The sequence below is a fragment of the Capra hircus genome, chromosome 28 (assembly GCF_001704415.2).
Source record: "Capra hircus breed San Clemente chromosome 28, ASM170441v1, whole genome shotgun sequence".
NCBI classification, from domain to species: domain Eukaryota; kingdom Metazoa; phylum Chordata; class Mammalia; order Artiodactyla; family Bovidae; genus Capra; species Capra hircus.
Window position 1 is genome coordinate 39,662,828 of NC_030835.1, and position 13,784 is coordinate 39,676,611.

Here is a 13,784-nt window from a genome sequence, read left to right on the forward strand (position 1 = left end):
TAAATATAACACAGAAGAAAACACATGTAAATATCTGCACACAGAATAAGATCTAAATATAAAACCAATGGAAGAAATTATACAGAAATGATCACTAGATTTCATAGAAATAAACTATCATACATTAAAAATAACTTGAACAAGCTGAAATGACAATAAACTGAATTTCTATACAATAAACTGTATAGGAAGACACCTTTTTTAGCTCCCTTCTCCAATACTTCAGAGAACACCAAACGGTGTTTCAGCAAAACGAAAATACTATAGTCAAATAAGCAGTATCCAAGAACGATATTTTTTAGGTTTCTGCTTGTATTACTGCTTAATTCTAATCCCTCTCGTTAGGTATGTTAAGTGTACGGTCATCACTTATTTGTTCAACAAATGCTTTTATTGCACCCCAGCCATACGCCAGAGACTGTGCCAGACACTAAGACCATATTGCTGCTCAAAACAGACATGGTCCCTTCAATCACAGAACTTAAGTCTAGCATAAGATAAACATTAATCAAGTAGCCACACAAATTGTGGTTTTAAAGAAAGCACACAGAGCACTATGACAGCATATAGAAAGGATCTCACCCATCAGAGATATGGAACGTGTTCAGTTCCTGGAAGAATTCATGTCCAAATAAAACGTTAATCCCTTATAACTGCAGTGGCTACACCCTAAATCCTTTTGTACCTTTCTGTGTCTCATACAGTAAGTCTTCTATATCCATTAAACGATTTATTCCCATTAAAATTTGAAGGTATCTTTGTCATCTAGCCTTCTGTTTTCAATGGTGTGAATGAAGTCAGCTTTAGGATACTTTAATAGGGTCAGTTTAGGAAGATACTTTTATTTTTATAAGATTAAACAACTTAAATCTTACTTATGTTATAAGATCATCTCATGATCAGTCTTGTCAGATTTAGTGGCAGAATCTTACTTAGTTAGACCCCAAAGGAATGACAAACACTTATATTCTGAAAAAGAATTATTTACATAAATTTATGTACTAAAAATTATATACAGCTATTAAAATTATTTCACTAACAGTACACATAGATTATAAAACAAATTAAATGTTATTTAAAAGCACATATTTTTACACTGTATATCCTGGAAGTTTGTTTATTACTAATTCACAAATATCTTTGCATTGCTTGGAAATGTTTAGTGAACCAAGGTCATCACTGTCTTCTTCAAAGTGATCTAAGGTACTGATATCCAGGACATTAAGTTCTAGTTCCGACAGATTAGAAGGCAGGTAAGAACTCACTTGAGAGGTCCGAGGTGACTGGCTTTTTTCTGAGGACTTGCAACCTCTTCTTGCTTTAGGTTTAGCACAGATGTCACAATCCTGCTTTAGAACTTTAGAATTATGCACACTGTTTTGGTCTCTCTGGTTTTCTTTTTCCTCAGTCCAGTGTGATAAAGAGAAATCACTGGAAGATGATTCCTCCAAACTTTTATCTTGAGTCTTTGAAACAGGAAATCTTTTATATGAGAGTACTGGAGATCCAGCTGAAAAAGGTGGGCTAAGAATAGAACTCTTTTCACTGCTGTTTTTCCTTGTGGACAATCTTGTTTCACTGGATTTGCTTGTACGTTGACTGTGTTTTGGATTTTCTGTCCCTGGACTGCTATCACAAGCTCGTAAAATTCTGCTGGTGTCTTCAGAACAGCAAGGACTGGTGAAGTCATCTGAATAGTTTAGTTCTGAGATGCTTTCAGAGCAACTACTTGTACTTGGATTCTTTTCATTGATATCAGCAGTTAGAATGTCGTCACCAGTGATTTTGACCTGCTTGTCATCTATTTCTTTATCTACTACAATTCTGTCAACTATTGCAACCTGCTGGAAAACACCTGGACTTTGGACTTTCACTTTTCCTTCCAAAATATTTGTACAAATAAACCTTTCTGAGACAACAGAATTTGCAGGACTCAAAATTTCTCCCCCCAAACCATCACTGCTTCTATTTTCATCACAATCAACTGTCTTTTCAGTTGCACATTTCAGTTTAGCTTCTTTGGTTGTGCTAGGGTCATCAACAACTACACTAATTTGCTTTGAGGTATTGCTATTTTCAGCGAAAGATGCATCTGATTCTAAACACTTATCTTTAGGCAGTTCATGTGGCTTCTGATACAGTTCAGCAAAGCTTAGTATCTTAACTTTGGATGATGGAATTCTGAGGTTTGCACCTAACATTTGTGTTTGCATTTTTTTAGACTGTTCTCTCTTTTCATACTCTACTAACATATCAGGATTTGTTTGTTTTAAACGTAGTTTAAGTGTGTTTGTTAAGCCATAAAGTAGTTTTCCCCTGGAAACTCTTTTCTGGGGGGCACCACCTTTCTTTTCAAAATATTTACCTTTCTTGAGGTTTTCAGTTTGGTTCTTTTTATACTGAAGACTCACTGACTTCTCATTTTCCCCCACAGAAAGCTTATCCTTTTTAGATTCAGATTTACAGGTGGATTTCACTGAAGATTCTGGTGACTTCTTATCCTCAGTTCTATATAACCAGGCTAAGTGAGGATGTATATGAGTAGGGTTTGCCATGGGTTGGTTGTATAACAAGGACAATTCAACCAACAAAGCATTTAACAAAGGCAGTTGCCTTATAGTATTAATTCTATTTTGTTCAGTTGCAGGATGGTCTGTAGTTTGATTACTTGCGCCTGTATCCTGAACGTGTGCAGGATTTATAAGCACTGGACGACTCTCACCTGTTACAGAATTTGTATGTTCTGGAGGATTAGTATGTGTTGGGGAATTTACAAGGTTTTCTTTCAGAAGAGTACCATCATCCCATTCCTCAGGTGCATTAATTTGAGGCTCAATGGTAATTTTACCCTGTTTAGGGGGTGTCTTTTCTTGAGTCAAATGAGTGTAATACAGAGGAGGAGGGCAAATTATGTTAGTTTCAAGTTCCACCTCTGTGCCTTCCTGATTTGGGGGGCTAATACTCCTCTCACTGCTACCCTTTGAACACATAAGGGAGTTGGTGTTGCCATTTTCCATAGAATCCGTGTAATCAGAGTCAGCCTTGCTACGGAAAGCTCTTCCCTTCAAATCTTTCCCTGCCCTTGAGATTTTTACATCCACCAGAGGCTTATCAACATCTCCTGGGCTTTGCTCTGAGTCTGGCTGCTGCAGCTGCTGGTTTTCCTGCCAGGTTTGGGAGCTGACCTCCACTGATTTCTGCACCTCCATACCCTCCACTCCACCTCCTGTAGAAGGGATTGGCCGCTCCAGATGGCCCAACAAGCTGCTTCCCAGATCACTCAGGCGGTAGCACAGGGCAATGTCCCCAATCCGCTCCCCGTCTTGGTTATACAGCGGGAAACTTCCCCGATGACTCTGGGAGCTGCCGGGGGCGGCGGACCCCAGGACCTTGTGGACTGCCGCGGCCAGAGAGATGCTGCAGGCCCCCAGGAGCTGCGGGGCAGGGGTCGGGTGCCCCGGGGGCAGCTGGAGCAGCAAGGTGTAAAGCGGGGTCCGAAGGAGCAGGCGGTGCAGGGTGGCGGGCTGCAGGCGGAAAAGACAGGACTTGCCGCGACGGAAGCTAACCAGGCCAGGCCGAGATTCCGGGGCGGGGGCGGCGGGGCCGGCGGGAGGGTAAATCAGCAGCGTGGGGAAGTCCAGCAGGCGGAAGGCCACCGCGGGGCACAGGCTGCGCGAGGGCCGCGGCGGCGATACTTCCTCTCCCTCCTCCTTTTGCTCCTCTTCCGCAACCACGGGTGGCTGCGCCAGCCCGGCTTCAAGGCATACCCAGTCTATCAGTAGCTCCAGCGAGAAGAGCCGCTCAGACACAGAGGACGCCATTGCTGTTGCCCCGGAGACGCTACGAGCTGAAACCTGATGTCCTTCGTTCTCGCGAGAAACACGGAAAACCCGGCGCCTGTCTTGTTCTCTCGCGAGACTTGAGAGGGCGCCCTGTCGGAGATGCGGCTGCTGTGGGAATTTTGGCCTCTCGCTGTACGTCTTTGGGTTCCAGATTTGTCTTGACACAATGCTTATGATAATACCGAAGCTATGAATGAGGCGGGGTGGGGAGAGCAGTAAAAGCATGTTTTTTTTGTTCGAGTCACGTTTTATCACTTCAGGTCCCATGCAATTTTGGAGGCCTGTCAAATCCATCACAGGAATATTAAAAGTAAACCAGGGCTTCCTTTCCAATCTCCAGGCCAAAGAAAGTCAGCTAATTGTCCACAACCGGCCTTCTGTGCTGCTGGTTACCCAAAAGATAAGGATATGGGGCCAAAGTGGCATGGAGGGCTCTGTCTTAGTGAGGAGGCGCTGAGACACACGCAGTGAGTGTGGGCACATCGCCAATGAGGCATCCAGGTGTAGGAGAGTTATGTTAATGATTTCAGTACATCAAAACTAAGGCAGCACTCATTATTAGAGAAATGGAAATCAAAACCACAATGAGGTATCATCTCAAACTGATCAGAAAGACCATCATCAGAAAAATCTAGACAATAAATTCTGGAGTGTGTGGAGAAAAGGGAACCCTCTTACACTGTTGGTGGTAATGCAAACTGATACAGCTGCTATGGAGAACAGCATGGAGATTCCTTAAAAAAAAAAAAAAAAAGAAAGAAAAAAAACTAGGACTAAAACTATCATTCAGTTCAGGTCCAAAGCTCAGTTGTCTCCAACTGTTTGCGGCCCCATGGACTGCAGCATGCCAGGCTCCCCTGTCCATCACCAACTCACGGAGCTTACCCAAACTCATGTCCATCCAGTCATGATGGCGTCCAACCACCTCATCCTCTGTCATCCCCATCTCCTCCTGCCTTCAGTCTTTCCGGCATCAGCTCAGCCACCATCTCCAGTGACTGTGGAGCACCCCCAAATGAAGTCTGTCACGTTGTTTTCCCATCTACTTGCCATGAAGTGCGGGGACCAGATGCCATGATCTTCGTTTTCTGAATGTTGAGTTTTAAGCCAGGTTTTTCACTCTGCTTTCTCACTTTCATCAACAGGTTCTTAAGTTCTTCACTTTCTGCCATAACGGTGGTGTCATCAGCATATCTGAGGTGATTGATATTTCTCCCAGCAATCTTGATTCCAGCTCGTGCTTCATCTAGCCTGGCATTTCGCATGATGTACTCTGCATGTAAGTTAAATAAGCAGGGTGATAATATACAGCCTAAACACATTCCTTTCCTAATTAGGAACTAGTCCATTGTCCCATGTCCGATTCTAGCTGTTGCTTCTTGACCTGCATACAGATTTCTCAGTAGGCAGGTCAGGTGGTCTGGTATTTCCATCTCTTAAAGACTTTTCCACAGTTTGTTGTAATCCACACAGTCAAAGACTTTGGTATAGTAAATAAAGAAGAAGTAGATGTTTTTCTGGAACTCTCTTGCTTTTCCAATGATCCAATGGATGTTGGCAATTTGATCTCTTGTTGCTCTGCATTTTTAAATCCAGTTTAAACATCTGGAAGTTCATGGTTCACATACTGTTGAAGCCTGGCTTACAGAATTTTGAGGATTAATTTGCTAGCGTGTGAGATGGGTGCAATTGTGTGGTAGCTTGAACATTCTTTGGCATTGCCTTCCTTAGGGATTGGAATGAAAACTGACCTTTTCCAGTCCTGTGGCCACTGCTGAGTTTTCCAAATTTTTTGGCATATTGAGTGCAGCACTTTCACAGCATCATCTTTAAGGATTTGAAATAGCTCCAATGGAATTCCATCACCTCCACTAGCTTTGTTCGTAGTGATGCTTCCTAAGGCCCACTTGACTTCACATTCCAAGATGTCTGGCTCTAGGTGAGTGATCACACCATCATGGTTATCTATCTGGGTCATGAATATCTCTTTTGTATAGGTTTTCTGTATATTCTTGCCACCTCTTCTTAATATCTTCTGCTTCTGTTAGGTCCATACCATTTCTGTCCTTTATCGAGCCCATCTTTGCATGAAATGTTCTCTAATTTTCTTGAAGAGATCTCTAGTCCTTCCCATTCTATTGTTTTCCTCTATTTCTTTGTACTGATCACCGAGGAAGGCTTTCTTATCTTTCCTTGCTATTCCTTGGAACTCTTCATTCAGATGGGTGTATCTTTCCTTTTCTCCTTTGCCTTTAGCTTCTCTTCTTTTCTCAGCTATTTGTAAGGCTGCCTCAGTCAACCATTTTGCTTTTTTGAATTTCTTTTTCTTGGAGATGGTCTTGATCACTGCCTCCTGTACAATGTCATGAACCTGCATCCGTAGTTCTTCAGGCACTCTGTCTATCAGATCTAATCCCTTGAATCTATTAATCTTCACTTCCACTGTATAATCATAAGGGATTTGATTTAGATCATACCTGAATGGTCTAGTGGTTTCCCCTACTTTCTTCAATTTAAATCTGAATTTGGCAATAAGCAGTTCATGATCTAAGCCACTGTCAACTCCCGGTCTTATTTTTGCTGATTGTATAGAACTTTTCCTCCTTTGGCTACAAAGAATATAATCAACCTGATTTTGGTATTGACCATCTAGTGATGTCCATGTGAAGAGTGGTCTCTTGTGTTGTTGGAAGACAGTGTTTGCTGTGACTAGTGCATTCTCTTGGCAAAACTCTGTTAGCCTTTGCCCTGCTTCATTTTGTACTCCAAGGCCAAATTTGTCTGTTTCTCCAGGCATCTCTTGACTTCCTACTTTTCCATTCCAGTCCCCTATGATGAGAAGTACATCTTTTGGGGGTGTTCTAGAAGGTCTTGTAGGTCTTCATAGTGAAAGTGAAATTGACATTGCTCAGTCGTGTTCGACTCTTTGGGACCCCATGGACTGTAGCCTACCAGGCTCCTCCCTCCATGGGATTCTCCAGATAGGTCTTCATAGAACCATTCAAATTCAGCTTCTTCAGCATTAGTGGTTGGGACATAGACTTGGATTACTGTAATATTGAATGGTTTGCCTTGGAAATGAACAGAGATCATTGTCATTTTTGAGACTGCATCCAAGTACTGCATTTTGGACTCTTTTGTTGACTATGAGGGCTACTCCATTTTTTTTAAAGGGATTCTTGCCCACAGTATTAGATATAACGGTCATCTGAATTAATTTCACCCATTACAGTCTACTTTAGTTCACTGATTCCTAAAATGTCTATGTTTACTCTTGCCATCTCCTGTTTGACCATTTCTAATTCCAGTTTTTGGTAGTTCCAAAGCGGAATCAAGATTGCCGGGAGAAATATCAATCACCTCAGATATGCAGATGACAGCACACTTATGGCAGAAAGTGAAGAGGAACTCAAAAGCCTCTTGATGAAAGTGAAAGAGGAGAGTGAAACAGTTGGCTTAAAGCTCAACATTCAGAAAACGAAGATCATGGCATCTGGTCCCATCACTTCATGGGAAATAGATGGGGAAACAGTGGAAACAGTGTCAGACTTTATTTTGGGGGGGCTCCAAAATCACTGCAGATGGTGTCTGCAGCCATGAAATAAAAAGATGCTTACTCCTTGGAAGAAAAGTTATGACCAACGTAGATAGCATATTCAAAAGCAGAGACACTACTTTGCCGACTAAGGTCCATCTAGTCAAGGCTACGGTTTTTCCTGTGGTCATGCATGGATGTGAGAGTTGGACTGTGAAGAAGGCTGAGCGCCGAAGAATTGATGCTTTTGAACTGTGGTGTTGGAGAAGACTCTTGAAAGTCCCTTGGACTGCAAGGAGATCCAACCAGTCTATTCTGAAGGAGATCAGTCCTGGAATTTCTTTGGAAGGAATGATGCTAAAGCTGAAGCTTCAGTACTTTGGCCACCTCATGCGAAGAGTTGACTCATTGGAAAAGATTCTGATGCTGGGAGGGATTGGGGGCAGGAGGAGAAGGGGACGACAGAGGATGAGATGGCTGGATGGCATCACTGATTCGATGGATATGAATCTGAGTGAACTCTGGGAGTTGGTGATGGACAGGGAGGCCTGGCGTGCTGTGATTCATGGGGTCGCAAAGAGTCAGACACGACTGAGGGACTGAATGAACTGAAAACTACCTTATGGCCCAGCAATCCCACTACTGGGCATATACTCTAAGGAAATGGAGTTGAAAAAGACATATGTACCACAATGTTTCTTGCAATGCTACTTATAATGGGAAATGGAAGCAACCTAGATGTCCATTGGTAGATGAATGGATAAGGGAGTGGTGGTACATATACACAACGGAATATTACTCAGCTATAAAAAGGAACACCATTTGAGTCACTTCTAATGAGGTGGATATACCTAGAGCCTATGATATAGACTGTCAGAAAGAGAAAGACAACTATCACATATTAATGCATATATATGGAATCTAGAAAATTGCTACTGATGATCCTATGTGCAAGGCAGCAAAGGAGACACAGAAATAAAGATAGACTCAGTGGGGAAAGGAGAAAGTGGGACGATTTGAAAGAATAGCAATGAAACCTATACATTACCATATGTGAAATAGATAGCCAGTGTGAGTTCGATGTATGACACAGGGAACCCACAGTAGGTGTTCTGTGACAACCTGGAGGGATGGCAGGGGGAGGGAGGTGGTGGGGGGTTCAGGAGGGAGGGGACATGTGTATGCCTATGGCCAATTCATGCTGATGAATTAACATCACAATATTGTAAAAGTAATTACCCTCCAATTAAAATAAATAAAATTGAAAAACTAATGTATCTACATAAATGCTGGGGTGAGGGAGATTTATAGCTCTATCCTAGTTTCAAGGAGACATGCTTCTAACCTCAAAAAGCTAGCCAGCCAGGTTGAAACCAAGGTCCACAAGTAGCCTTGAATGCCATAGAAAGACATCATTTGGTATACATTATTTTGAGTGAATTGTTACCGGGTAGGGGGAGGTCAAAGAAGACCCTCACCTCCATTCTTGGCTCTAGGTCTTACCTATGGCAAAAACAAGCTTATTAAGGGAAGAAGACAAAGAGCACCTCAAGGGAGAGGTGGGCCAAGCCAACAGAGCCACTGGTACTGGAATGATGAGGTATGGCAATTTTTAAAACAGGGCTTTTACATATTCATTTAGGTGGGCATGGACTGACAGTTTGATTGACAGTTGCAAGTTACTTAACAACAGGCTCTATTGCCCATGTCTTTCCCATAATTCAGACTGTTATAATCAGATGTATGTATAGAATATGTATGAGCTCTCCAACCAGTCCATCCTAAAGGAGATCAGTCCTGGGTGTTCACTGGAAGAACTGATGCTGAGGCTGAAACTCCAATACTTTGCCTACCTCATGCGAAGAGCTGACCCATTGGAAAAGACCCTGATGCTGGTAGGGATTGGGGGCAGGAGGAGAAGGGGACAGCCGAGAATGAGATGGCTGAATGGCATCACTGACTCGATGCACATGAGTTTGGGTGAATTCTGAGAGTTGGTGATGGACAAGAAGGCCTGGCGTGCTGCGGTTCATGGGGTCACAAAGAGTCGGACACGACAGCGACTGAACTGATTGACTGACTGACTGACTGAATGGGCTCCTGGCTGCTTAAGATCACTTGTGCTGAGGACACAGCTGTGTACCAAGGGCACGTGTGCAGAGTTGGAGATGCCCCTGTGGTTAGTTTGTACCCACTGTGTAGGTACAGAGCTTGTGCTGGAGTTGGAAAAGTGTGGTTATTTTGTAGCATATTTGTGAGCTATCCTGGGCCAGCACTGGGGCATGTCTGGGGTGGGATTCAGAGATCAGGTTTCTTCCTTTTCTGCTAGGCCACCCTTTGTTGCTCATGCGAAACTTTCTAACTAACATTAATGAATGTGATTATATTGATGTTTGGAAACCTACCAGTACAAATATCAATACAAAGGGTGGGTTCTACTAATAAGAAATTCAATTCAGTGCAGTCTTTTGGGGAGGCAATTGCAGTGGTCTAATGAAAGAATTGTGACCTGAATGTGGTTAGGGTTGGTGGACTTTAAAAGGAAATGACAGATATGAGAAATTTGTGAGGGCAGAATTTTTAATAGAACTTGATTACAGAGAAGTTTATATTTCCAAAGAATAGCAGGGAGAGATAAGAAAGCCTTCCTCAGTGATCAATACAAAGAAGTAGAGGAAAACAACCGAATGGGAAAAACTAAGAGATCTCTTCAAGAAAATTAGAAATACCAAGGGAACATTTCACGCAAAGATGGGCTCAAAGAAGGACAGAAATGGTATGAACCAACCAGAAGCAGAAGATATTAAGAAGAGGTGGCAAGAAAACACAGAACTGTACAAAAAAGATCTTCATGACCCAGATAATCACAATGATGTGATCTTTCAACTAGAGCCAGACATCTTGGAATGTGATATCAAGTGGGCCTTACAAAGCAAGCTAGGGAGGGTGATGGAATTCCAGTGGAGCTATTTCAAATCCTGAAAGATGATGCTGTGAAAGTGCTGCTGCACTCAATATTCCAGCAAATTTGGAAAACTCAGCAGTGGCCACAGGACTGGAAAAGGTCAGTTTTCATTCCAATTCCTAAGAAAAGCAATGCCAAAGAATCCTCAAACTACCACATAATTGCACTCATCTCACACACTAGTAAAGTAATGCTCAAAATTCTCCAAGCCAGGCTTTAGCAATATGTGAACTGTGAACTTCCAGATGTTAAAGCTGGATTTAGAAAAAGCAGAGGAGCTCTAGCTGCCATCTTGCATCCCCGCGTGTGTGTGCCTAACCTCAGCTGGTCTGCCCGAGACCACCTGAGCGCCAACCCTAGTCCCCCGCGCGGCCCCATTTCCGCTCCAACAAGATGAAAGAAACTATCATGAACCAGGAGAAACTCGCCAAACTGCAGGCACAAGTGCGCATTGGTGGGAAAGGAACTGCTCGCAGAAAGAAGGTGGTTCATAGAACAGCCACAGCAGATGACAAAAAACTTCAGTTCTCTTTAAAGAAGTTAGGGGTAAACAATATCTCTGGTATTGAATAGGTGAATATGTTCACAAATCAAGGAACAGTGATCCACCTTAACAACCCTAAAGTTCAGGCATCTCCGGCAGCAAACACTTTCACCATTACGGGCCACGCTGAGACAAAGCAACTGACAGAAATGCTCCCCAGCATCTTAAACCAGCTTGGTGCCGACAGTCTCACCGGTTTAAGGAGACTGGCTGAAGCTCTGCCCAAACAATCTGTGGATGGAAAAGCACCACTTGCCACTGGAGAGGAGGATGATGATGAAGTTCCAGATCTTGTGGAGAATTTTGATGAGGCTTCCAAGAATGAAGCAAACTGAATTGAGTTAACTTCTGAAGAAGATAAATCTTGAAGAAGTTACTGGGAGCTGCTATTTTATATTATGACTGCTTTTTAAAATTTTGCTTATGGATCTGATAAAATCTAGATCTCTAATATTTTTAAGCCTAAGCCCCTGGACACTGCAGCTCTTTTCAGTTTTTGCTTATATACAATTCATTCTTTGCAGCTAATGAAGCTGAAGAAGCCTAAGAATAAAGTTTGAGACAAAGATAAATAAAATTCTTTGCCTAGTGTATGGTTTTATTTTTTATTTCATTGATACCAATTTGTACACAGAAGGCAAAATTGTTTATAGAAAGCTAATCATGCCATGTAATATGACTGATAATCATGAATGAAATCTGATTAAAGATTTAAAATGACAGTAAAAAAAAAAAAGCAGAGGAAACAGAGATAAATTGACAACATCTGTTGTATCATTGGAAAAACAAGAGAGTTCCAGAAAAACATCTATTTCTGCTTTATTGACTATGCCAAAGCCTTTGACTATGTGGATCACAATAAACTGTGGAGAATTCTGAAAGAGATGGGAATACCAGACCACCTGACCTGCCCCTTGAGAAACCTATATGCAGGTCAGGAAGCAACAGTTAGAACTGGACGTGGAACAACAGACTGGTTCCAAATAGGAAAAGGAGTACGTCAAGGCTGTCTATTGTCACCCTGCTTATTTAACTTCTGTGCAGAGTACATCATGAGAAACGCTGGACTGGAAGAAACACAAGCTGGAATCAAGATTGCCGGGAGAAATATCAATAACCTCATTTATGCAGATGACACCACCCTTATGGCAGAAAGTGAAGAAGAACTAAAGAGCCTCTTGATGCAAGTGAAAGGGGAGAGTGAAAAAGTTGGCTTAAAGCTCAACATTCAGAAAACGAATATCATGGCATCTGATCCCATCACTTCATGGCAAATAGATGGGGAAGCAATGGAATCAGTGCAAGACTTTATTTTTGGGGGCTCCAAAATCACTGCAGATGTTGATTGCAGCCATGAAATTAAAAGATGCTTACTCTTTGGAAGAAAGTTTATGACCAGCCTATCAGCATAGTAAAAAATAGAGACATTAACAATCAAGGTCCATCTAGTCAAGGCTATGGTTTTTCCTGTGGTCATGTGTGGATGTGAGAGTTGGACTATAAAGAAAGCTGAGCGCCAAAGAATTGATGCTTTTGAACTGTGGTGCTGGAGAAGACTCTTGAGAGTCCCTTGGATTGCAAGGAGATCCAACCAGTCCACCCTAAAGGAGATCAGTCCTGGGTGTTCATTGGAAGGACTTATGTTGAAGGTGAGACTCCAATATTTTGCCCACCTGATGCGAAGAGCTGACTCATTGGAAAAGACCCTGATGCTGAGAAAGATTGAAGGCGAGAGGAGAAGGGAATGACAGAGGATGAGATGGTTGGAGGGCATCACCGACTCAATGGACATGAGTTCTGAGTAAACTCTGGGAGTTGGTGATGGACAGGGAGGCCTGGCGGGCTGTAGTCCATGGGGTCGCAAAGAGTCGGACACGAGAACAACTAAAGTGAGTGAGTGAGTGAGAGAGAAGTTATAGGTGAAAATTTTCTGCTATTAAGAGAGAAAAAATTGTAGAGGTACAGAGTGGATTTTTAAAAAAATATTTATTTTTGGTTTTGAAGAGTCCCAGTTTCTGCATCAGGGTCTTCCTTGCCTCATAACAGGTCTTTCCATGTGGGCTTCACTCTAGCTGTAGCGCGGGCTCAGTCGTTGCTATCTGCAGGCTGAATTGTGGGATCTTGGTTCTCCAACAAGGGATTGAACCCTCCACCCTTGTATTGGAAGCCTTGCTTAACCAATGGACCACCAGGTAAATCTCCCACAGATTTGATTTTTAAAGGTTACTTTGGGTTTGTTGGCTAGATAGAGTTTGAGATACCTGCCAGACGTTATGTATGTTCAAGTTGAGACAACTTTATAATTGATGGTTAAACTATATGACATTGGATGGTTAAACTATATGACATTGAACACAAAAGAACCTTGTGAAACTCAAAAACAAGTTCGGGACTAGAGGGACTTGATGCTTTAGTATGAACTCATGAGGGAGATTTCATTGCAGTATGTAAATAGAAGATACTGCTCTCGGCCTTCAGAATCTTACTGTGTACTTACAGAGGAAGCTTATCTAGTGACATGCTTAATAGATGGCTGACATAGAGCAATAAATCACAACGTGTTCACAAGTGAAAAGCAATGAGATATTGAGCTCATGTGTGCTAGACAAACAGCAGATAAAATTCCTCATTGAAGATACCTGTGGTATGTCTTTTGAGTAAAGTTAATAATGTGGAATTTTAGCACTTAGTTTATGGACAAAGAAACTAGTGTTCCTCCTTCATAAGAGCATTATTCCCACAATATATAAAGTTTCTACATGGATAATAAAGTCTCTACTCAGACACTTCTACATCACTGACATTACGATATAGAGTAAGATTTTATCATTGTAAAAAATGTAAAATGTTGCAAGTAAATGTCTTATTGTTGTTTGTTGCTGTTGTTTAGTCATTAAG

General features: G+C 42.1%; 1 protein-coding gene and 1 pseudogene across 2 annotated transcripts; one reads left to right on the plus strand and one right to left on the minus strand.

The window, feature by feature from the left end:
• MAP10 (microtubule associated protein 10) lies at positions 1,053-4,047 on the minus strand. The gene has a single exon (XM_018042638.1). It carries the CDS (start codon positions 3,819-3,821, stop codon positions 1,092-1,094), a length of 2,730 nt encoding a protein of 909 aa, XP_017898127.1. The 5' UTR covers positions 3,822-4,047; the 3' UTR covers positions 1,053-1,091.
• LOC108634130 lies at positions 10,627-11,305 on the plus strand (annotated as a pseudogene). Its single transcript, XR_001917380.1, has one exon. The product of XR_001917380.1 is annotated as a transcription factor BTF3 pseudogene (transcript).